Source organism: Parambassis ranga, chromosome 21, assembly GCF_900634625.1.
Source record: "Parambassis ranga chromosome 21, fParRan2.1, whole genome shotgun sequence".
In the NCBI taxonomy this organism is placed as follows: Eukaryota; Metazoa; Chordata; class Actinopteri; family Ambassidae; genus Parambassis; species Parambassis ranga.
In genome coordinates, this window is record NC_041041.1 from 12,415,471 (window position 1) to 12,440,628 (window position 25,158).

Genomic DNA, 25,158 nt, shown 5'->3' on the forward strand with positions numbered 1-25,158 from the left:
AAAAACACCGATGTTTGCGGAAGGTTTTAATATGTAGGCAGAAGAATTTACAGCCAATTGCTGCTAACAATAGTAGGCAAAAACATATATATAAAATTAAACAGGGGTCTACACGTAGACAGTCCCTGGAAATTTACGGTTTGAATTGTTAAAATCACCACAAAAATCCATAAAAACAAAAAAGACACATTATTGTTTAATATTTTAAGTCTAAAATGGTCATTATTTCAATATGAACAACAGCATTCTGTATAGCCTGACCATATCCACCCCTTCTTATTTACAATTCTTTTATTGGCTCGCTCTGTGAACAAAAGGGCCTTTTAACAGTCAGCTTTAACCTGCAGAATAATCCTATAATAAATCTTTTAATTCCAAATTTCCTCAGGTGTCAAAGTGCAATTTATTTCTCAGAGGTAAGATGACTTACAGCAGCCTGGCTCCGCGTCAGCGTTTACATCCGGCACTTCTCATCATGACCGACCCGTGGCGCTGCTGAGGTCCTCCTTTCTCTTTTTAGGCTTTAGTTGAGTAAAACTGACAGGCGTTTTTACGAAGTTTGCAGAAATTCAGGCACTCCGCAGTGATGTGACAGTTCGGCAGTGGACAGGCAGCGGACCAGCAGCTGCCCAGGATGGCTCAGCAGGTAAAACGATGATATCGATGCTGTTCCTGAGCTTTTTTAGCGGCTGCTTTAAGTTTTCTAATTCATCATTATGTATGTTTCCTTATTGAAGAATGAAGAAGGGACCGCACTCCTCTCATCACAAAAATCTACAAGAGACTCCAGAGGGTCGATGATTTCTGCGTCTTTTAACTTCATCAACTCCATCATAGGATCTGGAATCATAGGTAAATATTGTCTTCATAACACAAACAGCCAACGTCACGATAGCATATTGGCAATGGAAATGCATTTAAAAACAAATCTGTATAATTGTGTAAAGGTATGAGTTGCTTTGTTTTGGTGCAACAAGGAGAAGCTTTCATACCGCTGAAGCCCTGCAGCGGCATCATATGACCAGCGCCTGTTGACCCCCTTTTTCTCCCATTTAACTCTTTGAACCTCACAAACGCAAACAGCACCAAACACCTTTATGACTGCAGTGCTGGTTGTATATGTTCTTATATTTAAATATAAGTATACAAATCATAGACGACATAAAGCAGGATGATTGATTACATGAATTATTTCAGAATGTTCATTCACATTCCTGCTGTTCAGCATTAGACACTGAAGTCAGTGAGCATTGATGTGATTATTTCACACTTAAGAAAGTCAGTGATCTTATATCATACATGAATGCTCTCACTCAACATTCCAAACCTGATCAATTAGTGTGATTTATAATAGCTTTGCATTTACTTATTCAGGAAAGAAGCTCTAGGAAGTGAAGTTTATTTTAGTTGTATATTATAAAACACTGAAACTCACATGAGAAACAGAATTTCAAAACATTTGGTGTGTGTCCAGGTTTACCGTACGCCCTGAACCAGGCGGGGCTCCCCTTCGGCCTTCTTCTTTTGGTAGCTGTTGGATTCATTACAGGTGAGAAAAATCGTGAATTTGAATTTATCAGAGTTCAGAATACATACAGAACATTTGATCCTTGTTTGTTTCATGGCAGACTACTCAATCATCCTGCTAATTAGAGGAGGGATCCTGTCAGGGACAAACAGCTATCAGTCACTGGTACAAAGCACGTTCGGTCTCCCTGGATTCCTGGTTTTATCTGCTCTACAGTTCCTCTATCCTTTTATTGGTAAGTTAATGCTGTTGATTTCTTTCAGGCTTTGTGTGGAAATAGATTCATTCAGTCACCTCCCTTTTTCCCTTCAGCTATGATCAGTTATAACATCACCTTTGGGGACACACTGACTAAAGTATTTCAGAGAATACCTGGAGGTATGTTTTATTTCTCTTACCGTAAATGAAAATTTAACCAACCCCTGTCTGACTTTGTTTGTGCTATGTGTGTTTGCAGTTGGTCCCAATCACTTACTAGCAGAGCGTCACTTTGTTATCATACTGATAACGGTGGTTTTCACACTGCCTCTGTCACTTTATCGAAACATAGAGAAACTCGGGAAGGTAAGACTGATCGTTAAACAGCCAGTCGTTGTAATGTGGTGACTTCAGTGCTGCCTGTAAAACATGCACATGTGTCAGCAGGTGTCCTTACTATCGATGGTGCTGACAGTCACCATCCTCATCATTGTAATCATCAGAGCAGCTACCCTTGGACCCCAAATGTATGAATGAATAATGGGGTTCTTCCTTTCTTTCACGTATACAACGTGTTGTGCTCCTTCAGTATCTGATATGAGGTGTTGTCTCCTTTTTTTTATAGCCCGCCTACAGAGGATGCATGGGTCTTTGCAAAGTGGAATGCAATTCAGGCAGTCGGGGTCATGTCTTTTGGTGAGTTTGTCTGCATGAGAATGACAGTATGTTGTGTGTCCAGACTGCAGACAGAAGTACAAGCCAAGCTGACTGTCAGACATTTTTTTAAGAAATAGGCTCTGATAAAGTAACACTGCTCACTTTGCACCACATATATAGACTTGTTAATAGGCTGGAGACACATTAATGGAGCTTTGATTTTAATGGATGTTGGAGTTTCTTTGAAGTGGGTTTGTGTGAGGTACTTCAGTCAGTGTGGGTAACAGGACTAATGGGAGAAGCAGTAGGGGAGCCAGCAATTAATTATGGTACAGGAAGTTAGCACCAAATGTATTTTAAATCTAGAGGCACATCAATTCATATCATCACTTTAGATGGTGGTCAGCCTGCATTTACTGACAGGGACAGCCTCTACATGCTGCTCTTCAAAGCCACCATATCTACTGTAGATGTGTGTACACTATGTGACTTTAAAAAAAGTCTTTAAATGCTAATAAATGATCATTATTCAAGATCAATGTGATGCAACACTAGAGTAATAATAATCATCTTAAGGTGTGCAAGCCTTCAGGAAAATAATCGGATAATAGTCCTTTTTCAGTTCTGGAAATGTGTTTTTGTGTGTCTCCTCAGCTTTTATATGCCACCACAACAGCTTTCTCATCTATGGATCTCTTGAGCGGCCTACATTAGCTAACTGGACTCAGGTCACCCACATCTCTGTGGGCTCAGCATTAATCATCAGCGCTGTATTTGCTGTCGCCGGCTATGCAACCTTCACCGGCTACACACAAGGTATCTGAATTACACATTATAGATACGTGAACTTCTGTCACAAGTCTCTTTATTATGTCAAATGTTCCCCTGTTTCAGGAGACATATTTGAGAACTACTGCAGAGACGATAACTTGGCGACATTTGGTCGCTTCTGCTTTGGCCTCAGCATAATAACCACATTTCCCCTGGAGTGTTTTGTTACACGAGAGGTGAATGATGCTTTTTGACAAGTTAAACGTGTGGGTAAAAGAGGAATTGTGTGGGTTTGAGCTGGGTTATCCTCTCTCACCTCTCTCAAAAATGCATCTATTTATGAATCTGTCTTCTTGATTTTCTCAGGTGATATCAAATGTTATTTGCAGTCGTAACCTCTCCAAGCTTGAACATGTGGGCCTCACCGTCCTCATAGTGGCAGTCTGCACATCCATTTCTTTGGGCTATGACTGTCTGGGAGTTGTTTTGGAGCTGAATGTAAGTCTTACCAGTCACCTGTGCTGATTCTTAGTTTGCTGTATCTCACTGTTATTGTCTGCTGCCATCCAGGGAGCTCTGAGCGCCACACCTCTGATCTTCATCATACCGTCTGCATGTTTCCTCAAACTCTCCTCTGGCCGCTGGTTCCAGGGTGAAAATCTGATACCCACCATGTTGATAATAATGGGCCTCTTTGTCATGATCACTGGTTTGACCATGACCGGCCTTTATCGTCAGGACTGTTTACATGGTGTGGAAATGTTCTACTGCACGGACGCCAATGTCTCTAGCACTGTACAACCTGTATGAAAGAAGCAAATATTTTATGGTGTTTCAGCTGTTATAAAACCGACTTTTGCACTAAATGCTAAAAAAAAAATCTTTGTGGAAACCTTTATATCATCATACCTGTATGTAGCCTGTCAACGGTTTGAGGGAGAGCGAATTAATAAAGCATAATTGTGCTATAGAGGCACAAAGTAAGGTTGGTAATATTTTTTATGTGTTTTTTATGTGTTTTTAATTAGCTGTGAAAGTCTAAAGGCCCTAGGAAGTAATTGGAGTCTCAATTTGATTCCAAAATTCTTTAAAAAAAGCTGAGGCTGTAAATACTTATATACTTTATATTAGATGTGAAATTAACAATAGGTATACATGCATAATTAACCCAAACAAAATAAATTCATAAAGAAAATGTGAAGTATTTCATTTGTCAACACAAGTGTCAGGAGGTGTGTGTTTTTAATGACTTATGGGGAAATGGTTGTGTCCATATTGCGCCACAAGATGTCGCTGCAGTCAAATAAAGCGTTTGTTTAAAGGAAGTACAAAACAACAACGCTGCTGTGTTTAAGGAACGCTACTGCAGCTTATTTCACGCCAATTGAATGGACCTGGTTGTGTTTCTTTTGGATACACGATCGTGTTGTTGCTTCATGTGCTCTTGGCACGATATAAACACAGTTTAACGCTGTAAGCCCCATCAGAAGAAGAAGAGGTCTGCAGGGAAGGGTCTGAGAAACGCCCCACTTTTACAGCTCTGTGCGGCGATGCAGCGTCTGTGATGTACAGAGGAAAAGTTGGCAGAGTTGTGTGAAGTGTGGGGAGGGAGGAAATAATGTATATGTGACTGTGTGTAGCGCACACAAAAAAGAGCAGAGAGGCGGACAAACAACACTGGAATGGTTTGTGTAAAAGGCGCAAAACAACAACTCACTTCAGAGCGGATCTTTTATCCATACACACTCAGTTTGTGGCAGTCCTGAGCGACCTGTGTGATGACTGATGGAAGCTGGCAGCCGCTGCGAACTGTATTCATGGTAAGGCGTGAATCCTTTAAATGTCATCTCATTATAAAGGAGAAAAAAACGGCTGAAAGGCTGATGACCTCATGTGGGGTTCGCCCATATTTCAGTGGCGTTTGCATCACTTGAAGCAGCAGGTTCGGCTTTGCAACATGTAGTTTGTTAGCTGAGTAAGAAACAATGAACTGTGCCTTTTGTTTGTGTTTGACCAGTCCGACGGATTTCCATAAACCGATGAGTTTAGTCATGGATGATCATGGGTCGCCGTCCCATCCTCGGAGTTCCTCTGGATTAAGGTATGTGGGTCTGGATTTCCACCTTCAGAGAAGTGAAATACCATGTGTTCCAATAGACCTTTCTAACAAACTCAACCAATTAAACCTTCATGAGTGTGTTCTGTAGAAACCGGATCAGAAAAGTAAGACAAAAAGCCTTAAAATGTGCAGAGTGCTGTTACAAACTGCAGCAGCTGCTGCAGACATAAGGCCACCTTTGTATAATAATGCTTCTGCATATAACCAACTTACAGCTAACATTCCTCTCAGTCAGTGCATCTCTGCTCAGTTTTTGCAGACGTTTCAACCTTTGAACTCTTCTCATTTCCTGCCTTCGAGAGTTGTACTGAGAAATCGCCTTGACCATATGTAGAGGGTCATGGGAACTATTCTGCAGAAGGCCAAACATGCCCCCCCTTCTGTCTCTGTGATGAGCCTGATGAGCTTTTTTTGTTTTCTAGTGGTAATCAGGCATTCACTAAACTCTATGCAGCAGTTCAGAGAGCGCTGCAGTATGAAAGTGCTGGGAGTGTATGACAGGGTGGAATTTCCCATCAGTTTTGCTTCATAGACTCAGAGGTGATGTCAGCTGCTTGTGTTCCAGTGGTTGGAATCATTAAAAGGGGAGAGTGAGTTTCCAGAGATTTTTTATAGTCGCTGCTCACTCTTTTTGGCATTCAGAGGCGATTTGCCGAGATTTTCAGATTTAAATTAGAGGTGAGATGGAGAGTTTGAGCGTATGATATTTTCCATATCTACTCCTCCATGATAGCAAAGTTTCCAGTCATGCATTGCACACTGAAGTGTGATTTCCCTTTTGTAAAAATAGTACTCACACAGTTTAAAAAAACACTCTCTTGGTGTGACTTGTGTTCATATTTCATAAGTATTGTGTAATCTGAGAGCCCAGCCACGCTCCCTGGCAGTGAGGAGCAGCAGACTACCTAAATCTCTCTGTGGTTTGACTATTATTTGGAAAAGTAAACCACGCTCTTCCACAAGCTGCTGGGGTGTTGTGGGAAAGACATATGTTCCCCGTCTCATTTCTGTCTTATTATATTTGGGCTGAATAAACCTGCTGCTTCTCACTTTTTCAGTCATATGTGGAGGTTTTATGTGACCCTCAAAGCTACGCTGCATTTGTAATCCAAATACTATGTGCTGCCAGAATCACTGGGCTGGTGATTTTTTTAAGCAGAGAGGTTGTTAACAAATTCAAATAAATTATTATTATTCATATTATTATTCTGTCTTGCTGCAGTATTTTATTGCAGTCATTGAAAAAAATGTTATCATTCACATGCAGAAAATATTGTTTTTGCCATTATTCTGTAAAGCACAGTATTCCAACTAAGCTGTTTACATTTCTGATGACTATTCTACTAACGATATTGCTCACACGCAGCAGTGCACAGGCTGCAAAACGTGCAGCTCATCCACACCAGAAAAACAACAGCAGTAGTTTAGATTTGAATGTGGCCGTTGATGTGGTGTTAGCTATGCACCCCCTAGTGGTGTTGTGAAAGTAGTGCCTGTTAATTGGCAGTCTGTTGCGTTTACCTTGTTCAATGAGTTTAACTTGCAGCGTTTTCTTTTAACCTAAAATATAAGCTTTGCCCAAACCTAACCAAGTAGATCGAAGCCTATTTAAAACCATAAATGAAAACACTTAAAACAATCATTAGCACAACTGCTAGCTTTTCACGTAATCTAGAAGTGAGAGATGATCAATGTTTTCGCCCTGAAGCTGACACAATCTGGCCGTTGAGCTGCTGTACACAAAAGATGTGTTTGCGTTGTTCTGTCTGTTCTGTCCAAACAGAATATACTGTTTCCACATAGGTGCACAAAAACATGTATTCTGCTATTATTTAGATCATGTCAGAATTCGGGGTTTTATGCAGGTTTCATTTAAACAGCATATTCCATGTTTATATTCTGAATCAAGGCTTTTTTCCTCAGTGTACATTGGTATTATTCTAAATATAGGCCTCCAGCCCAGTTTACAAGGCTGGAGTGAAGATGTATACCATCAGTGGTGGAGGAAGTACTGAAGCTTGGTACTTAAGTACCGGTAAAAGTACAATTACATACTAAAAGTGCAACATCAACAATCCTACTTAAGTGAAAGTCTTAAGTACTTACAGTACTTAAAGTATAAGTACTCACCTAATGAGTTGTCTTAATATCATTTCTTAGAATATCAGAGAAAGCAACACAATCCAAAATTTTTGTGTAGATCGAAGCAACATTTTGGTGAAACTGTATTCATAAAATATACCAAGTAACAACAAACCAATACAACAAATACTTATCTACATTCCACCACTGTATACCATACCCCTCCCCAAAAAGCCCTTATTTCAGGCAGGGGAACACTTCTATTTTTAAACCTGTTAGCAGAATATTTCTGTAAACAGCTGCCCTTTTCATAATAATGGCAAAACCCAAAATAATCTTGTGCACATAATGTTGTGATTCATTCATTCCTCCTTACTGCTGCAACAGTACACTGCTTGGAGACGGCCACTCTAATTGGACACACCTTAAACCATGATCTCACATGGCTGGCTTTCCTCAGGGCAGAATGTGGAATTAGTTAAGGTATCGTGAATCCCCACAGCTGTTTCCAGACGCGCAGGCACTCCAAGGGCACAGCTGCTCACATGAACGTACAGATGTAAATTACAGCAAGGATGGACTAATCAAACTTTGAAGAAGAATGTGTGCGTGTGGAAACACAGTGACAAAAGTCAAGGTACATAAATCACATGGGCCTCAAACAGAGAAGAGAGTGCAGCATGGTGTTTTCTCCTTGAAAATGATCCCCACAGACAGCAAGGCTGTCTTCATATAGGAGAATGTATAATTTGGCTGCACTCAAAAAAACCCCACTAGGATCCTCTGTGTAAGATAAAGGCAGTCATTCAAAGATCTCTACCCACTCCATGTAAGAACTCCAGAGGAAAATCAGCATTAAGACCCATCAAGCTTGCCCTGGCATTGAGCTAGTGCGTGTTTGAATACTGGGATGTTTTATCTTGTGGATGCTTTCTGCCTCACAGGGCTAAAGCAGACAAAATGGCTAACATCCAGGGAACAGGGAATAATAGGTCGCCTTTGTTACCACACCAAAGCCAACGCACTGACCGTAAATACCAGCAAATGCTTCTTAATGGAAAGTTATGAATATTATGAAACACAGTTTGGACATCATTACACCTAACTGTTCTTTTTTATCTGTATAGCAGACATTGGGTTTTTTATGTGTGTTATATAACACTGGTGTTGTCCACAGCAGCCTGTTGTGCTGCACAGGTCCTGCCTGGACACTGGCTAAACAGAGCAGAGGACTTGGCCCCTCTATGGGCCTGTTATTCACTGTTCCAGGGCATAACAGTTGGATGCCTCCCACTCTCAGCCTGTGTAACATTCAGATTGACCTCACATGAATTGGCCCTTTGTATTTTGTCAAAGGGAACTTTTACATATCTCTAATAACATTCAGACATTGTGTGTGACAAATGGACAAATTGCCTCGATTTTTCTGACCTTTATTATCAGTGTTTGTCTTGTTTTAGATGAGATATTGGTAGAAAAATCCCAACCCAGTCCTGTCTGAGATGAGTTCACTGCACACTGACAAGCTTAAATTCAACATTAAATATTAAACCTGCAAACTATTGCACACTATGACATGTTTCTCTAGATGGCACTCTCACTGTGCTTATGTTTGCGATGTGAAGTCCACCCAGATATGCTGGTATTATTGCAACACCGGTTCCTCTGTTGAATTTTGCATATTAACACTGATATAGTGAACTCCTAACATACAGTGAAGGAAGCTAATGAACCGCAGCATGACACCAACGGACAGCAGCCAGCTGTTTCACAGGACATTCACAGTGACAGCGAGCATAAGTAAGTAAAGGAAGCACTTTGTTTATTCCAGCTGTAGTTCCTTATGTCCCATAAACTGCTGCTTTTAGGGTTTTGTTTCATTCTGTAAAGAGGAATAGAGATACTAGGATCTGTTATTAGTCGAGGGGGGATGTGTAAACGTTCCTCTTCAGACTGTGACATTGAAAGATTAGGATATTTATGTTGTGCCTGTGTTGAAAGTGCATGTGAGAAATGGGTGTAACCCTATCGTGACATTAAGATAAAGTCAAGTTTTCTTTTCAGATTCCGGACCCTGTGGGGTTCATGCGACATTGAATATGCTGTTTGCATTATTAGGTAATTTTAAAGTGTAGAATCGTGTGGATGGATACTCAGCCTCTGTTCATGTGATTAGAAAACAGTGGAAAAAAGCCTTTTGAAAGATGCCCCACTGCAGACAATGCTGCATTGTTTCAGATGAAAGGACACAGTATGAGAGTTATAATTATGACCCGAGGGAGAGCTCTTTCTCTCACAGAGTTGTTTTATCTAAATGTTGGTCTTACTTTAAAAAAAAAAAAAAAAAAGCACATTTGGTCAAGTCACCAGAGACTGGACCGATAATTACTGCAGCTTATCTGTTTGTGAAATGTGGAAAAAAAATTCTTCAAGACACAGACGTCGTCTAAGTTCATTTTCTGGATACATTTACTCAGTTTAAAATCTGCATTGTTCTCTTTTCTTTATGTTAGTCACATTTCGTTTTTTGTCTTCGCACAGCCATCAGTTTGTTATGGTGCAATGTTTAGAGGGAAAATATTTAAGCTGCTTTGAGATAAGGTGAGGGTAATGCACCGTAACACACCACAGTTCACTGACTACTGTACAATTTAGAATGGTCTCAAATCTCATAATCTAACTGGCTGACAGATTTACTGACCTCCAGCTTAATCTGGCTCTGCTGCACTACTAAGCACACTATGGGATATGAATGACAGAAAGATTGAGAATGAGTAGCATTGTGGTTGGTGTTTGTATCAGAATGCTTAATGACAGGGACAGTCTGATAAGTTGACTTTGACCAGAAGCAGCTTGTGGGAAAAAGTTTTTGTTTTGCCCTGAGGTAATAAAGGGTACACATAGGAAGTGGGAAGTTCTCAGGGGGTCCCTCTGCTCTTTTTTCCTCCTAATCTCTCTCCATCCCACACTGCTTATGAAGTAATAGCCTTTCCAGACCCTCTTTAAAAAGCTTGTGTTTACTGTGAGTGACCTCTCACCAAATTACCAGCCGTGGCTCTGGTCCTGTGTTTTGTCTTTCTCCAGAAACACCCCCATCCCCTCCACCCCCAGCACCACTGAAACCTAAGACAGTGAAATTATATGACACAAGGAATGTGTGCTTATGTAATGCATGTGATATAATGATATGATGTTCATGAAATACAGTGAAAATGCATATGGGGGAGGTGAAAGAGTAGGGTTGGAAGTGACTGCAGGTAAGGGGAGGTGGTGTACCAGGACCAGTGCAGTGGTCCAGATTTGACCCTAGGGAGGGAGTCATCTTCAGTTCTGGCAGACTGCCCTCTCCAGGGAGCAGGGACGAAGCTGAGAGAGAGAGAGCATGTCTCTCAGCATGCATCTGCAGAGGTGGCACTCCTCTTGGCTTCCTGTCATTAAATATTTCAGTGGCAGTCCACAGCTCAAGTCTAAGGGAACCCCAACATTTATCAGGCTGCCTCTGAGAGATTGGGAGAGAAAACAGGCCCTAGAAGGAAGTGTTGGAGAAGGTGAAAGGTTAGAAGACTGTTTATTGTCAGAAAAGGTTAGTGTTAAGGATGGATGATGTGTAGACATAGCATCATGGAAAAAGGCAACAGTGAGGATGGATGAATTACTCTGCAGGAAGTGGAACATATATATATATATACGAATATACTGTATATATGTATATATATATATATATATATATATATATATATATATATATATATATATATATATATATATACATATATACAGTATATTCGTATGTGTGTGTGTGTGTGTATATATATATATATATATATATATATATATATATATATATATATATATATATACAAAAACAAACACATCCATGTATTAATCTATTTTTTAGATTTAACAATAGTAATGGTTTGAATTGAGTTTTCCAGCCCTCCATCATATCTACTCAGCACTTAACCCCCTTATCATCTGATGGTATTTGGCGATGGTGGTGTTTGGTGTGTGGAAAGAGTTGCAGATTCTTAAGTGAAAGTGGAGGACTGCTGATAAGAACTGGCAATGAGCACTTATTTCACAATGGGAAGCCAAATTTATTGCTTCCGTACCAGACAGGGTTCAGATGTGCTAGCTTTGACATTGTGTCTAGCAGAAAAGACCATTGGCAGTGTAAGACAATAAGTATTATGTCTTATTACAGTTATACAGTAGGGAAAATCACAATAGCCTTTCGTAACGTTTCTAGAAACATTATGATCGAAAGTTATCACTTCCTGCTTTTGATTCCAAATCCTGCATCAAACCTTTCATTTAAAGAAAGGAAAAGGAGTAGATCAGGTGTTCTTTTAGGTCTTGATTGTGGTGGTTTATGGATACAGTTTACTTTAGTTAACACTCGCTGATCAAACTGTGAGCCAAATGTGTAGCTTAATTATTCGCTGACCACAGATGGTTGTCATCATTGTTAGCTACCTTGCTAAGCAGGTCTAGCAAAAGATACTTCTAGCTCTATAAGATGAAATGATAAACACTTCCTGTTTTTGTAAGCAGGTTGAAACAGTTTGTGTCATAGGCACAAGCAATGTCTGCATTTCTAGACACACATTTAGGCCCCGTTCACACTAGAGAAAGTCAATCCAGCTAGAGTGGGATTGAATCTGGATAGCCTTTAAGCTGGATACGTTTAGACCTATTATCAAATCTGGCTATCGTGCGCTCAATCCGGCTTAATCCGGCTTGTTTGCTGTCCTCCAAACCGCTAGGTGGCGCCTGGTAATATACAGAGTCCGTTCAGGACGTGGTAGAACCGCATGTGCGCATGCAACATGCGTTTTTTTTTCTTCCGTTTTTGTCCCGTGTCACTCGTTCCTTTGTTTTATTTTCCGTTTAAAAAGCAGTTTATTTCTTTGTCGAAAATAAACTTGGGGCAAAGCTGTCGTAGTTCGACAGTTGTTTACATACGGCTTTTGTACACGACCCGGACACTGTCCCCGTGAACCGGAAGTATCACGTCGCTAGCCGGATTCGTTAGCTGCATTTGCATTCAGACCTGAGCCACATTTGAGCCAATCCAGCTAGATCCACCTCCAAGAGGTGGATTGAAATCAATCCGGATATATCCAGATACGAGTCCCGCTCTAGCTGGATTGATTTCCCCAGTGTGAACGGGGCCCTATAGACAATATGGGCAACAATAAACAAATAAAATGAATCCCTGTCAGTGATCGCGTTCACATCTCTTTCCTCTGTCTTACTGAATATATTACAAATTATAATTTGTAGGATTGTAGGCAGGATTTTTTAAATGTAACCCTCCCAACATTGTTTGCTAAACTGTCTGATTTGAAATGATTGTTGTTTCTTGTCCAGATAATTAATGAAATACTTGAATGTGAGGTACCTCTGTGTATACATGTACGCCGCTCACCTTTACAAAATACATGGTGTTTGTTAAGAATCACTATGATTATTGTTTCGCTCACCCGACAAGTCCTCTGACATGGTTTGGGAGTGAGTCAGTTCTGCAGAAGTGAGGTGTGGTTTTGAACGGTCGGCAGTGTTTTTTTATAATGAAAAGTAAACACAGAAATACTACCTGATTAAGTTAGACAGCAGGAAGCGATCCAAGAGGTTTTTATTTTTTAACCCTGTGAGAAGACAGTCAGAGAACCAGGATATTTTTGTTTGCTCTGATAATTACATCAGCTTATTCATGATTAAAGCACATGATAGTTCAGCATATTTACTCAAGTCTTTGTCTGTGTGCCCCGGGCTGGAGTGTGTGTGCCAGTAAACTGTTGCTCCACAGGCCCCACCCTCAGGTTCATGTCTGCAGAGGGAGGCAAAGCTGCTTACCTTTCTGCTCATGAGCATGGGGGGAGTGCTACCAGCACATTGTATGCTGGAGAGAGGCAGCAGGAGGGCCGATGGGATTTAGGTAGAGGAGACAGATCTCTGATGTCACAGCTTTGGGCGTGGCATTAAGGTGGGCCTTTTTACAGCTATACTGTGAAGAGTTTAGTCTGTTTGACTTCTCATGGGAGATACACAGCACTGCAGAATGGAAATTATTTGAGCAGCAGGAGCAACCTGAGGTGAAGAGGTAAGAGCTTGGAATGAAACGCTGGCAAACTGAGAGGAAAAGCAGGTCTGTCACCTGCTCTCCAAATTTCTGCTTCTCATTGTTTCATCTGCATTATAATCTGAGCAGCAAGGTCTAATGAAGTGCTGAAGAGGGCCTTGAAGCGCACTGTGTTGTGACTTGAAGTGCAGGGTGTGTGTGTTGGACTTGCTGCAGTGTGGCATGTTTGAGCCTGTACATATGACTGCGGCTAATAAGCTGCCTCTAACAGGGGTTTGTGGTGTTTTGGTCACTGGAGCATGAAGCATGGTTGCTGTTGTTCCTTAAAATAAACAGGGTGTTGGTTGAATTGAAAAGCTTCCATGAACGAAAAAAAAAAAATTTTTTTGTACATGAACCCACCATTCCCCAAGGGGCCATCCTGCTGCCTAGCAGCTGCTAGCATACCACAGAAGGATTCTACTAATCCTTCACCTTCTAAGAACCTCAAACGAAAGTTACATTTCTAGCTGTGGTTCAATATCTGAGCAAAATGTTGTTATGTTTGACCTGATGTTTAAATTGATTTAAATACAGAAACATGTTTCTGCTCAAAGTAATGCTACCTGGAGCAAAAGAATGTAGGGAATTTGCTTTGTTTAGCTGGTTGTCTGATGATATTGAGTTTATTTTGATAAATTTGACAGTATTTTTGACAAATTATACTATAACACAGGCTCTCCTCTCTCATTTCCCTCTCTCTCTCTCTCTCTCTCTCTCTCTCTCTCTCTCACATGCTGTCATCCTGTCTTTTTCACACATAAGCACAGAAGTATTTCAAGTATTTTTACACAAGAAGAAGCATCTGGATATTATTCTGTTCTTTCACATCTTTCAGCGGTTTTTAGTGGGCGTGCAGCTAAGGTCTGATCATGTTACCATGCATTTACAGCCTTCATCCTCATGTTTCAAGTTATCTTACAGTAAATATTTGTTTTTTAACAACTTATTTTTGGGGTCAAACATTTTCAGGATATATTTCATGTGTTACAGCCACTCAATTCAAATCAGCTGATGGCAAGTTAAACAAAGCACCCTATAGCATGAAACATATATATTCTATATTCACATATGTACTGACATTCACAAGATGATCTTATAACACACAGTGAGAAATGGCACAGTGAGTACAGGCCTGTTATTTCCTGGTGATTGTGTCTGTCAAGCATGTTTTCGGGCACTGAATGGACTTGTTTGTGAGCGTTGGACCTCCCAGGGAAACCCTGTGAATGAGGCACACTCAGCACAGTCATGCTTCAACATGCTTCCTCTCATTGAGCAACACAACAACACAGGACTGGATGGCAAAATAACAAAGCTGGCTGCGTGCAGACCGTTACCTGCTTGAGGTGTCTCGATAAAAATCGCTGATGACACAGCTGTATAAACTGAGCTGACCCTGAACCTGACGCGTAGCCTTTGAATATTTTTCCATGCCAATGTAATAATTGTGTATATTTAAGGTTATTCATGGTCCAGTATCACATGATATGTGAGTTTTTTCAGTTCAGCATTTCATATCAGTTTTAATATCAGAAAATGAACATTTTCTACTGACAAGTTTTAGTTGAAGAGTATTTCCAGAATGTGTGGAAAAAGGGGAAGTTTAGATACACTGCAAGAGGGCTGCCAAATGTATGAAGTCAGGACTTTGTACTCAGGGGAGAGCGCAGTCTGTTTCAGCATGCCGTTCTTCAGGGAATTCATGGCGTTCAGAGCGGCCATACATGTGGTTATACCTGCGTTTGTTGTTTATCTCACATTCCTTTACTGTTTGGGTTTTGAACGCATCACCGTCAAAGAGGCATTCAGGGTAAACAACAACAATAATAGATAAAGAGTTCATAGAGGCAGAAGACATAAACAAATGCAGGTTTAGCTCCAGATGGTGCTAATTGTGTCACAGCTAGTTACCTACAGATGGGTTCATTTGGAAAGTGGCCAGTATGCATGTGCATGTATTTGTACAACTACAAGAGACGTTTTATTTATTTATTTTTTAAACAACAAATTAACTTTTAGGTTTGACCAAAATGGACAAAGATCTCCAGGGAAGCGTGGGCATTTTATGATCCAGTTTTTCAGCCTGCATCACTAAACTTTGGACTACATTGATTTAGTTGCCAAAATAAACAAACAGCTGACGATAAATGGTTCAGATTGTCAGCATTAGTAAAACAGGCAAAAGTATCTTCTCACTGGCTCCAGAACTGCAGGACTTTTTGACAGCGGACCAGATAAAGACCAGTTAAAGGTTAATTTGCTTGTAGTAATTCAGTAATCCTTCTGTTACCCATTTTAGCCATTGTATACTAAAACTTAAAGTCTATAAAATAAATGAAATCTTGCAGTGCTGAAAACTTGGATCTAGATGGATCAGTGTGGGTCATCAGGGTCCTAAGCACGCAGGCCTTTCCTTCTGTCCTATGATGTCAACATTATTTTATGAGCCAATACGTCACTGGAGCCAGATTTACTCAGCAGAGATGATGTCAGGCAGATTGGAGAGTTTACAGTAATACAGCACAGATACTTGTGTGCTGTATAAAAGTGATTAAAAACTCAGCCTCGATGAACTCAAACACAAACAGCCTTTGACCAAACTGACGTGTCAGCATACTGTGGCCTCCTTAGTCACAAGCTAAATGTAGAGTTCATTACTCACATCAGCCCTAAGATGTTTTCAGACAAATGTGCATCTTAAAGTCGGTGTCATGAATGTCCTGCTTGTTTTAAATTAACACACTGGAGGCCATATTGCTGATCAAAAGCATCGGTTTTACCGAGCTCATGGCTCTTTCTTCACTACTGTCACATGTGGCCCTGGGCTGCAATGTTGTGTGGGTGGATGTCTGAGCAGAGCATCACTTGTACCTTCTGATGACTACATTTACATTATGGGTGTGCACACAGACACGTCAGTATAGATGTTTATTTTTCAGCACAACCATATAGCTACAGGGCACATTTTTTAGTATTCTGTGATTGTTTCCTTTGGTGCAGCTCAATGTAATAAATCACTGGTCTCGAACTAGCTAAGAGGTTAGGAAGGACTTTGTACACATTAATGGATTTGATTATGGATTAAGAAATAGCTGGTGAAAACCGCGTTGATTGCAGTGAGGTAGGCTGGTTTGGCGTCCTTTCATTTTAGTTTTCATCAGTCCTGTTAGTTTCAGACATGAGAAAAACTGTTCACATCCCGTGGCTGTACATTTGGGCCTGCTGGTTATTATTTCTGCTGGATCCTTTGACAATAACATCCGGGTTGGCTTAAAGATAAACAAATAATAATAAAAAAAGTGTTCCTGTTGTCTCCCACAGTAGCATCGCTGACATACGATCATATGATCAACTGAAGCAGTCCTCATGGATTTCATGGCCTGTCCTGTAGTGACTTAAGGAACCAGTGAACAGTAATGCTTTAAATGTTGTCCACTATTAAGTTGAAAAACATGTGATGGAGGGTTACAGACCATCCATCAAAAACTGCAAACTCTATGAAAAAAATATGAATCCTTCAGCGACCTGTTTGCTACTGTAGCTGTAGCTGGGACATCTTTATTGGTTGTGTCTGCAGAAAATCCTAACTGGGGAGCAAAACATATGTATCCATCTTAGTGTGTGTTTATGTCACAGTCATAGTGTTTAAGTGCATCCGCCCTCATAGCAATACTAATAATCCCTTGCTAGTTGTGCCTCAGTGGAGCCTGTGACCTTGCATTGCTGGGATTCCTCTGTTTGAATAAGCAGTGCCCCCACGTGAGACTTTGCAGGCTGTACTTCAGAGCACTGTTTCTGTCTGTGCATATACACTCACTGAATGAAATCACAGCTGACTGTATCTGGAGTGAATATCCTCTGCTCACTGAATGATGTTTTTTTAGTGCAGTAGTGTCATCTTATAATGACGTTCAAATCTGTCTAAAACACTTCCTGTTTATGGTCGAAGTATAAGAAGAACAGTGTAATTATCTGAAATGCTATTTCTCACAGATGTTCTAGCTGACAGAAAATCCTGACATGAATAAAAAATGCCTGTGCAGCATGCCTGATGGAACAGTCACATGACTGGGACTGCTCTCTCTCCACACATCACTGGCACAGTTTCCAGCATTTCTGGATGAAATGTGACATAGCTGCAGACACTAGATAGACAAATCTGTACCAAGTGATGTACACTGGGGTGACATTTCTGCATTTTAAAAATCACATGCTACACTGTAAAGCCTCAGCTTACCGCTGTGAGCACAGAGGCTGAAATGAAGGTTTCTGTCTTGCGTCTTATTATCAGTCTCTCTCTCACATGTCAGTCCATTCACAGCCATTTCTTCAGGCTCAATGAGTAAATCTGCCCACTTAGTTGTCTTGTGACTTGTTTGCAAAGTGGTCTTGAACTCTTTTCATGTAATAGCCTCACTGCTTCCTAAAACCAGAGGAAGAAAGGATTCCTTTCATGCTGTCTGTTGCTGTTTGATTTTCAATCAAGAAAATTGTCTTTCAATTATATTTTTTTTCAAAAGCTGCACACACACATTCAGATGAGAAGAAACACAACTCGAGCTCAGATGTGTTGATTTGTCTGGCTGCGTCAGGCTTGTTTTTGTTTTTTTTTAAGGATAATTTACACTTTCTTTTTAAACTGCAGGGTGTCGACCAAAAGCAAAGCACCATCCCCGCCTGGACTAAAGAAGCTGGATTCCCCAGGTTTTTCCCAGTGGTACCCAGGAAACCCTCATTTAACCATGGACCAGAAGGAGAACCTTATTGATAAAGAGCTCTCTCTGACTGTGGTTCTACCTGGTGGAGTGGAAAAGATGACCGTGGTTCATGGAAGGTACACTTACCTCACTGTGTTTAAATCACGATGTTAAGCATTGTACACTCGCGCTCAAAATGAGCTGACTCTGTTCACGCTGAACATTTCAACAGCAGCGCTGCATCATGGGGCTGATGTCAGATTACGTCACCACATGCACTTCTGAGTCAGATGGGTGGAGTGGCTAAATGTTGTGGTTTAAGATAAAATGTGGACTTGGGGCTAAATTAATTGAATTTCTGTATTATCTGTGCTTAATAAAGATGTTTTTTGTTATCAGCCTTTGCATGCCAGGGTGCAATAATGACCCACGCAAAGTTGCTTAAACAGAGTCTGTAACATCTAATCAGATCAGCATGTGTCAACATACTGTATCTCTATGTCAGGAAGGGACAAGGTCTGCGTGTCCTTCTGAAAGTCTGCTCACTCACACAGGTCTGACTTTTCCATCAAAAGCGTTTGCTCAAGATAATGCACTCAGTTGTAAACAATCTGTGTGAGGTATCGTTTGCACCTTAGCCTCTTAGGAAATGACTGAGACTAATCCAATATGAAGAGATTCATTTACCTGTTGCCTCCACAGCAGATTGTAAATATCAGGTACTATGTTGTCTGGAAGCTTAATATGCTGCTCTTAAATATTGTGTACTATTTGGCTTAAAGTTTGGTCTTAGTGTCACCTTTAGAAGCAAACGCTACATATTTTATGGAACCAGATGTTATTAATTGGTTTATGGCCCAGGTTATACACAGTAGCTCTTATTATATGGTGGCTGCATCAGTGGAGAGTTCTTCTTACAGCTTGATGGGCAGCTGAATTCACACATAGCAAAGAGAGCCTGGATCCAGGGAAGCTAGTCACCCCACAGAGTTAACTTGACAAACAATACAACAACAAATTGCTGGGAATTTTGCAGCCTGTGCTACCTGCTCCTCAAGATGAAGGTCGCCATCTTTGTGATGATGATGTAGTTTCAGCTTCAAGAGAAATAAAACTACTACTGTAGACCAAAAATTATTTGTCCCTTGTATTGTAAGATTTTCTGAATAATGCTTAGACTGACCTGCTTTGTACCACACTTTGTTTTGTTTTGTTTTGTTATATCAAACTATCATTTTCTCTCTGTGTCTTTCAGCAAACCTCTAATGGACCTATTAGTCACTCTATGTGCAACGTACCACCTGAACCCATCAGGCCACACCTTGGAACTGGTCACTGCCAACAAGAACAACATTAAGCTCAAACCCAATGCTCTCATAGGAACTCTGGATGCAGAGAAAATCATACTCAAACCTAAAGGGGAGGATAAAAATAAGAAGGCGGGTCCTCAGATGCCCGAGGTACACAGCTCATTTTACACATTTTATTTTAGAAATCACTGACGCCTTTGTATTGCTGTTTGTGTTGATCAATGTGGCACATGTTGTATTCTCCAGGCTACTGTCCGGATGGTGATAAACTACAAAAAGACTCAGAAAACAATATTACGAGTAAACCCTCGAGTTCCCCTCTCTGAACTTTTACCTGCAATCTGTGAGAAATGTGAATTTGATGTGGACACTACAGTTCTGTTGAAAGATGTCCAGTCGCTGTCCCCTTTGGATTTGTCCAGTTCTCTAAATGATTACGCAATACGGGAGGTTTATGCAAGAGATATGAAAGGTAAGCACAAACCCTGATGCACACAGTGTTTAGCATACTGTTTGTTTTATAGTAAATATCTCCTGATCTGCACCTCCTGTGTTGCCTCTGCAGGACCTGCTTCTCCTGTGTGTCCAGGCTCTCCATCATATGCAGGTATATCAGTCTGTAAGTTTGTTTGATTGATATAAACAGAGCTGAAGCTAACAGTGCTTTCGTGCCTTTTTGTATTTCAGGCACAGTCATGCCAGGCAAAGATAAAAATCAGAAAGAGAAAGAAAACAAAGGGCTCTTCAGCAAGTTCAGGAAAAGCAAGAAAAAGGCTGAGCAGGTAAAGCTCTTATGATTTCCTGGTTATGTAAGAGTGGAGCTCTTTCAAAAAGTATATTTAAAGGGTTTGTTTACTTTGGTTTTCCCTTAGTTAATGTTCACTCTGTTTGGAAACGGTTCTGATTGGATGTTTGTTCTTTAAAGCCGACTGCAGCCAGTGCTCCAGCTTCTCCTGTGCTTATGAGCAAGCAGCGTCCACTCAGCATGGCCTTACCCAGCTCAAATTCGTCTCCGCTCGGCTCACCCACGTTCCCCACGGATGTGCCAAAGAAGAGACGTGCGCCCCCGCCTCCGCTCCTTGTGTCTCAGAGCGGCTCCTCAGAACTCAGCCCCCGCCGGAGGATCCACTCTGAACCTAGCTCCCAGCTGGACGGAGATCAGGTGGATGGACAGTTATGATGTTTCTGCCCATTGGGTGTAACGGTAGCAGGACAGTCATGTGATTCTTCTGTTTGTGTTGTGCATTGATTGTGTAAATCTTCTTTATGTAGATGGCTGGTTTGAGTCGTGGGTCCTCTGCTGAGTCCTCGCTAAAGAGGACCAAACGCAAAGCTCCTCCGCCCCCCACATCTCCAAGTGCTGCTGTCCTAGAATCTGTTCCACTAGAGGACAGTTTGCAAGGTTTGCATTCATTTCCATTTAGTTTTGTCAGTGTTTCATGTCAGCTCACAGGGGCTATTTTTTATCATACATATAAATGTTGGGTCAGAATAATTTGATTAATGAAATTTACTTTGAAAATGTACTTTGTGTACTGTGAGACACCTCAGCCTGGGCACAGATTTTATTGTATTAGACTCTTGTGCCTCCTAGTGGTTTCCACTAAGAAGTGCTTCATTTTTTTAGGCTTGTAAGCAGACATGACATGTATTAATCCAAATAGATCAACCTTTATGCAGATTTTTCTGCAGATTTTTTCATGTTTTATTTGTGATAAATAATTATGCTTACATCTAGCTTAATGATATGTGTCTCCCAAATGTGTCTGAAAAGACTAAAAACAATCCACTGATACACTCATTTGTGGTACATTCCACATTTCTGTAAGTTTTGAATTCTTTGGTATTTTTTCCTTGCTCCAGTATTATGGACTTGCTTTGGCATACTTTCCTGTGATTGTGTAGCCACGTTTGACTCTTGCTGTATTGTGCCCTGAGGGGAAACTCCACCCGTCCTGTATACAGAACAATTTAAAGCAAAAACTAAACATATTCAAAATGTCTCAAGCTGAAGTTTGAGAAATGTCCAGTTTATGTATGCAGTAAAGTATATAAAGAGTCACATTATTTCATTGTACCTTTTAGTTTAAGAAGAAAGGTAGCAGATCATACAAAATGTGTCCACAAGAAGGCCTGAAAGCATTTTAAATGTGATCATATAACTCTGTTTTGTTAAGTAAACTTCATCTATATATATATATATATATATATATATATATATATATATATATATATATATATATATATATATATATATATATATATATATATATATATATATATATATATATATATATATATATATATATATAAACTAAACTGTGGTCAGTCATAAAAACTGTGGGTACAAGCTACATGTACAAATTATTCCACCCGCTCATTGCTGCCTGTTTTACCGACACTAACGTCAGAGACAAAGATCACCTCCTCTGCCTTTTCCCCAAACTGCCTGGCGTGGCTCAGTAGGTACAGAGATCAGAGGCTGAGAACAGTAAGCTTTGTTTAAGCAGCCTTGAAATTCCCTTTGCTCTCGGCTCCTCTGTGATGTGCTTCCTTTTAAATGCTAAAATAAGAGCTAGAATAGGAAGAAAAAGACGTAAATGATCACTCTGTGGACTGCTCATACTTGAAAGTGTCTCCATGAGTAGTAAGATAAATATAGTGGGATGTTTTGTTTCTAATGCAGTTAGTAAGAAAATCTAATAACTGGATTAAGTTCATTAGAATAACTTTAAAAGCAGTTAAAAGGAGGACTTAAATCATCTATTTTTACAGCCGCTGTACATGTACATGTCTTGTGTATGTTTCTGGTTGATGTCTTACAGTGGCTGCAGCAGCCAAGACACTGGAGGAAATTATGGAGCAGGAGGAGACTACTGCGTCCTCAATGTCTGTAACTGCTAGTAATACCCAGGGAGAGGACAGCAGCCTCAACATGTCGCCTGATGTGTCTTTACATTCCCCATCCCCAGACTTTGAGACACAGAGCACCATGTCAGTGGAGGGCAGTGGGGAAGATCAGTCTTGTGATCTGTCCTCAGATGGCAAGTACGAAAAGGACAACAAGTTATACTGAAGGAAAATCTATATTTTCATTTGAGCTGATTTTAATTTTTTTATTATTATTTTTGCAGGCAGTTGCAGAGCACACTGGATGATTCTGCAACTCTGAGCAAAACTGAAGCGGCAGATAACAGTGGGTTTGCACTACTGGTTCATATGGTGTACATATGTATTGATCTATTTCATAAATTTTCTTTCATTCTCTACAGATAGTGGTTCATTTCAAGTTGAAAGCGCACATCCCATCTGTGAAGAGTCTACAACTGACAGCACTGAAGGGGACTGCAGGTCTGCTCCTCCCAGCCTCCCTCCGCCTGTAATGCAGGATGCAGAGGCACAGGCCTCTGTTCAAGCAAACACTGAAACCCCTGGGGAATGGATTGACAGGTTGGAGAGTGCTGTGGCCACCAGCACATCACGCCCCGCTGGAGAAGATGCGCAAGTGCAAACAGACTTCACACAGCTCCCTGTGCAGCCACAACAAGCTGTGGGTGAAGTGTCCTCATCAGCAAATGTGCCTTCCTTTGACTCAGCGGGGAAAAAAGACATGGGCACTTCAACAGAAGAGCTGGGACCCCCTGACCTCAAACATGCCTCACCCCACACCTTAGAGACCTCATCATGCCAAGACTCAACAGCAAGTGCCCCTGCCACAAAAAAGGCAGCACCTGTGTATACCACAGACTCTGAGCCAAAGCCGAAGCCTTCCAACGAACTGACAAGGGATTACATCCCCAAGGTGGGGATGACAACATACACTATTGTGCCTCAGAAATCTATGGAGAAGCTGAGATATTTTGAAGTTGCACTGACACTGGAGGCGCCTCCTGGAGCTCCAGAAGAGGGACTTAATGTTGGTTCTCTTCAGTTAGACGAGAGTACAGAACAGAGCAGACATACAGCAGTCTCAAAAGAAACCAGTGAGCTGCCTTCAACTTTACCCAGGGAAGACGTACCTACTAGCACTACTACTACTACTACAACTCAACACACTGTTAATGGAAGTATACCTGAATCCACTCTTTCCTCATCACCAAGTTTACATAGCTCAGATGACAAGATCTCCTCCTCAACTGATGGGGCATCTCAAGCAGGTTCACCTGCAGACGTCAAGGAGATAAAAATTCCACCCGCAACTAAACCTAAGCCTGGTTCTTTCCGCTTGACACAGCACAAAAAAACACCTGGGTATTATGTAACTTCAGCAGCAGAGAAAAGTCTTTGTGCCAATCCTTCCCCTGGCCTGAGGGAGACTCAAGAAGGAGCACAGAGAGCAAACTTACCACCCCCTCCTCCTCCACCTTCTGTGCAGTGTCAAGAGGAAACAGCAGAGGCCACTAACATTCAGCTGAGCCCTAAACAGCCTGACAAGAATATACCCTTCACGCGAATGACGAGGCAAAGTAGTCTGCCATGTAGAGAGCCAAGTGTGGGGCTGAGCTTGGAAAAATTAAGAAGCTTCGCAGCTCCTCGGCCGTATTCTCCTACAACCCCATCCCGCTTCGCCCAGGCCGTGTCCTCTGCTGTGAAAAGGAGCCAGTCCTTATCCCATGGGCCAAAGTCACCTCACTCCCCTGTGTCACCACCTGTCTCTCCAATTACAAGTCACTCATGGGTCATGGAGTCAAAAGGATTAAGTAATCTCAAGGTTAGTTCTGACGGTGTGGCACACTAACAGGAAGATATTTTAATAAACATGTCAGCAGCAGCCAGCCTTCATCGCCAGGTTACAAGACCTCTAAAGGAATCCATGTTTTTTAATCACTTGTTTAATTTTTAATACATGTACATTGTACTGTACAGAAATATTGCTAAACACAGCTGTTTTATCTCTTTATGTTACCTGTCATCTCAATTTTATTTAACAGGACTGTGAAGATTTGGACAGCGATGACCCCACTCCGCAGACCGAAACGACAGAACCGCCATCTTTTAGTGCTGAAATGGGCCCTGAGAGCAGCCTGTAGCTGTGCCTTAATTCTTGTGACAGTATGTCATCATCTGCAGTAAGCAAAACACTGTGCAGCATATTGTTTCAATGTATTCACAAAACATGCATGACACATTCTCTTCTGCTTTCAGGAGGAGATTATACTGTTGACATCAAACCCCACAGAAGAAGTGACTTTTTTGTTTTACCTTTTTTGTTAGTCTTCAACATGAACTGATGTATTTTGACGATCATTTTTTGGTTATTTTCTCTCTCATTAAGTGCTATCTCTGGCTGACTTGCATATCTTAATGCTTCTTTTTATTTTGTGTGGTGACTATCTTGCATTTAATGCAGTTCTCTTATGAGTGATAATTGATGGTAAATGAAAACCGTTCTATAAATTATTCGACTTCCAGAGTTGTAATATTATTGGGTTTATTAATTAAAAAAGTATTATCTAAATAATACTGGATGTGTAGGACAGACCAGGTCTGACCTCAGTGCTTCTTAGATTATACATCAGATCTATATTTAAGTATTACAGAGTTATGATTTAAAATATGCAGAAATACACTGATGTGTACTGTACAGCTGTTGTTCATGTCATGTCATGTCATGTCATGTCAAGCAGTGTTGTTATAAATAAAGCTTTTATCAAGTCATTTATTATTAA

The 25,158-nt window shown here is 40.8% G+C and overlaps 2 protein-coding genes across 4 annotated transcripts; both read left to right on the top strand.

Moving 5' to 3' along the window:
• Positions 1 to 521: 521 nt before the first annotated feature.
• On the top strand, positions 522 to 4,075 carry slc38a11 (solute carrier family 38 member 11). Its single transcript, XM_028393271.1, has 12 exons — positions 522 to 646; positions 738 to 852; positions 1,475 to 1,549; positions 1,629 to 1,763; positions 1,841 to 1,906; positions 1,986 to 2,092; positions 2,174 to 2,253; positions 2,352 to 2,422; positions 3,038 to 3,199; positions 3,278 to 3,390; positions 3,521 to 3,652; positions 3,725 to 4,075. Exons 1-12 carry the CDS (start codon positions 635 to 637, stop codon positions 3,962 to 3,964), a joined length of 1,308 nt encoding a protein of 435 aa, XP_028249072.1. The 5' UTR covers positions 522 to 634; the 3' UTR covers positions 3,965 to 4,075.
• A 492-nt stretch (positions 4,076 to 4,567) lies between these two features.
• cobll1b (cordon-bleu WH2 repeat protein-like 1b) lies at positions 4,568 to 25,158 on the top strand. 3 transcript variants are annotated; one of them, XM_028393267.1, is made up of 14 exons: positions 4,568 to 4,974; positions 5,172 to 5,255; positions 18,128 to 18,316; positions 19,435 to 19,639; positions 19,736 to 19,961; positions 20,055 to 20,096; positions 20,177 to 20,271; positions 20,415 to 20,651; positions 20,762 to 20,891; positions 22,315 to 22,537; positions 22,624 to 22,685; positions 22,762 to 24,200; positions 24,421 to 24,558; positions 24,635 to 25,158. In XM_028393267.1, the coding sequence occupies exons 1-13, from the start codon at positions 4,940 to 4,942 to the stop codon at positions 24,517 to 24,519; spliced, it is 3,066 nt and encodes a 1,021-aa protein (XP_028249068.1). In that variant the 5' UTR covers positions 4,568 to 4,939; the 3' UTR covers positions 24,520 to 24,558; positions 24,635 to 25,158. The 3 variants fall into 3 exon arrangements, with proteins under 3 accessions (XP_028249068.1, XP_028249070.1, XP_028249069.1); XM_028393269.1 differs by lacking the exons at positions 4,568 to 4,974; positions 5,172 to 5,255 and adding an exon at positions 9,000 to 9,155; XM_028393268.1 differs by lacking the exons at positions 4,568 to 4,974; positions 5,172 to 5,255 and adding an exon at positions 13,233 to 13,461.

Coding starts and splice junctions, on each gene's coding strand:
- cobll1b (XM_028393267.1), top strand. CDS start 4,940: ATGGAAGCTGGCAGCCGCTGCGAACTGTATTCATG. Junction 4,975..5,171: donor CGCTGCGAACTGTATTCATG/GTAAGGCGTGAA, acceptor GTGTTTGACCAG/TCCGACGGATTTCCATAAAC. Junction 20,272..20,414: donor GCAAGAAAAAGGCTGAGCAG/GTAAAGCTCTTA, acceptor TGTTCTTTAAAG/CCGACTGCAGCCAGTGCTCC.
- slc38a11 (XM_028393271.1), top strand. Junction 3,200..3,277: donor CTTCACCGGCTACACACAAG/GTATCTGAATTA, acceptor CCCCTGTTTCAG/GAGACATATTTGAGAACTAC. Junction 3,391..3,520: donor AGTGTTTTGTTACACGAGAG/GTGAATGATGCT, acceptor TGATTTTCTCAG/GTGATATCAAATGTTATTTG.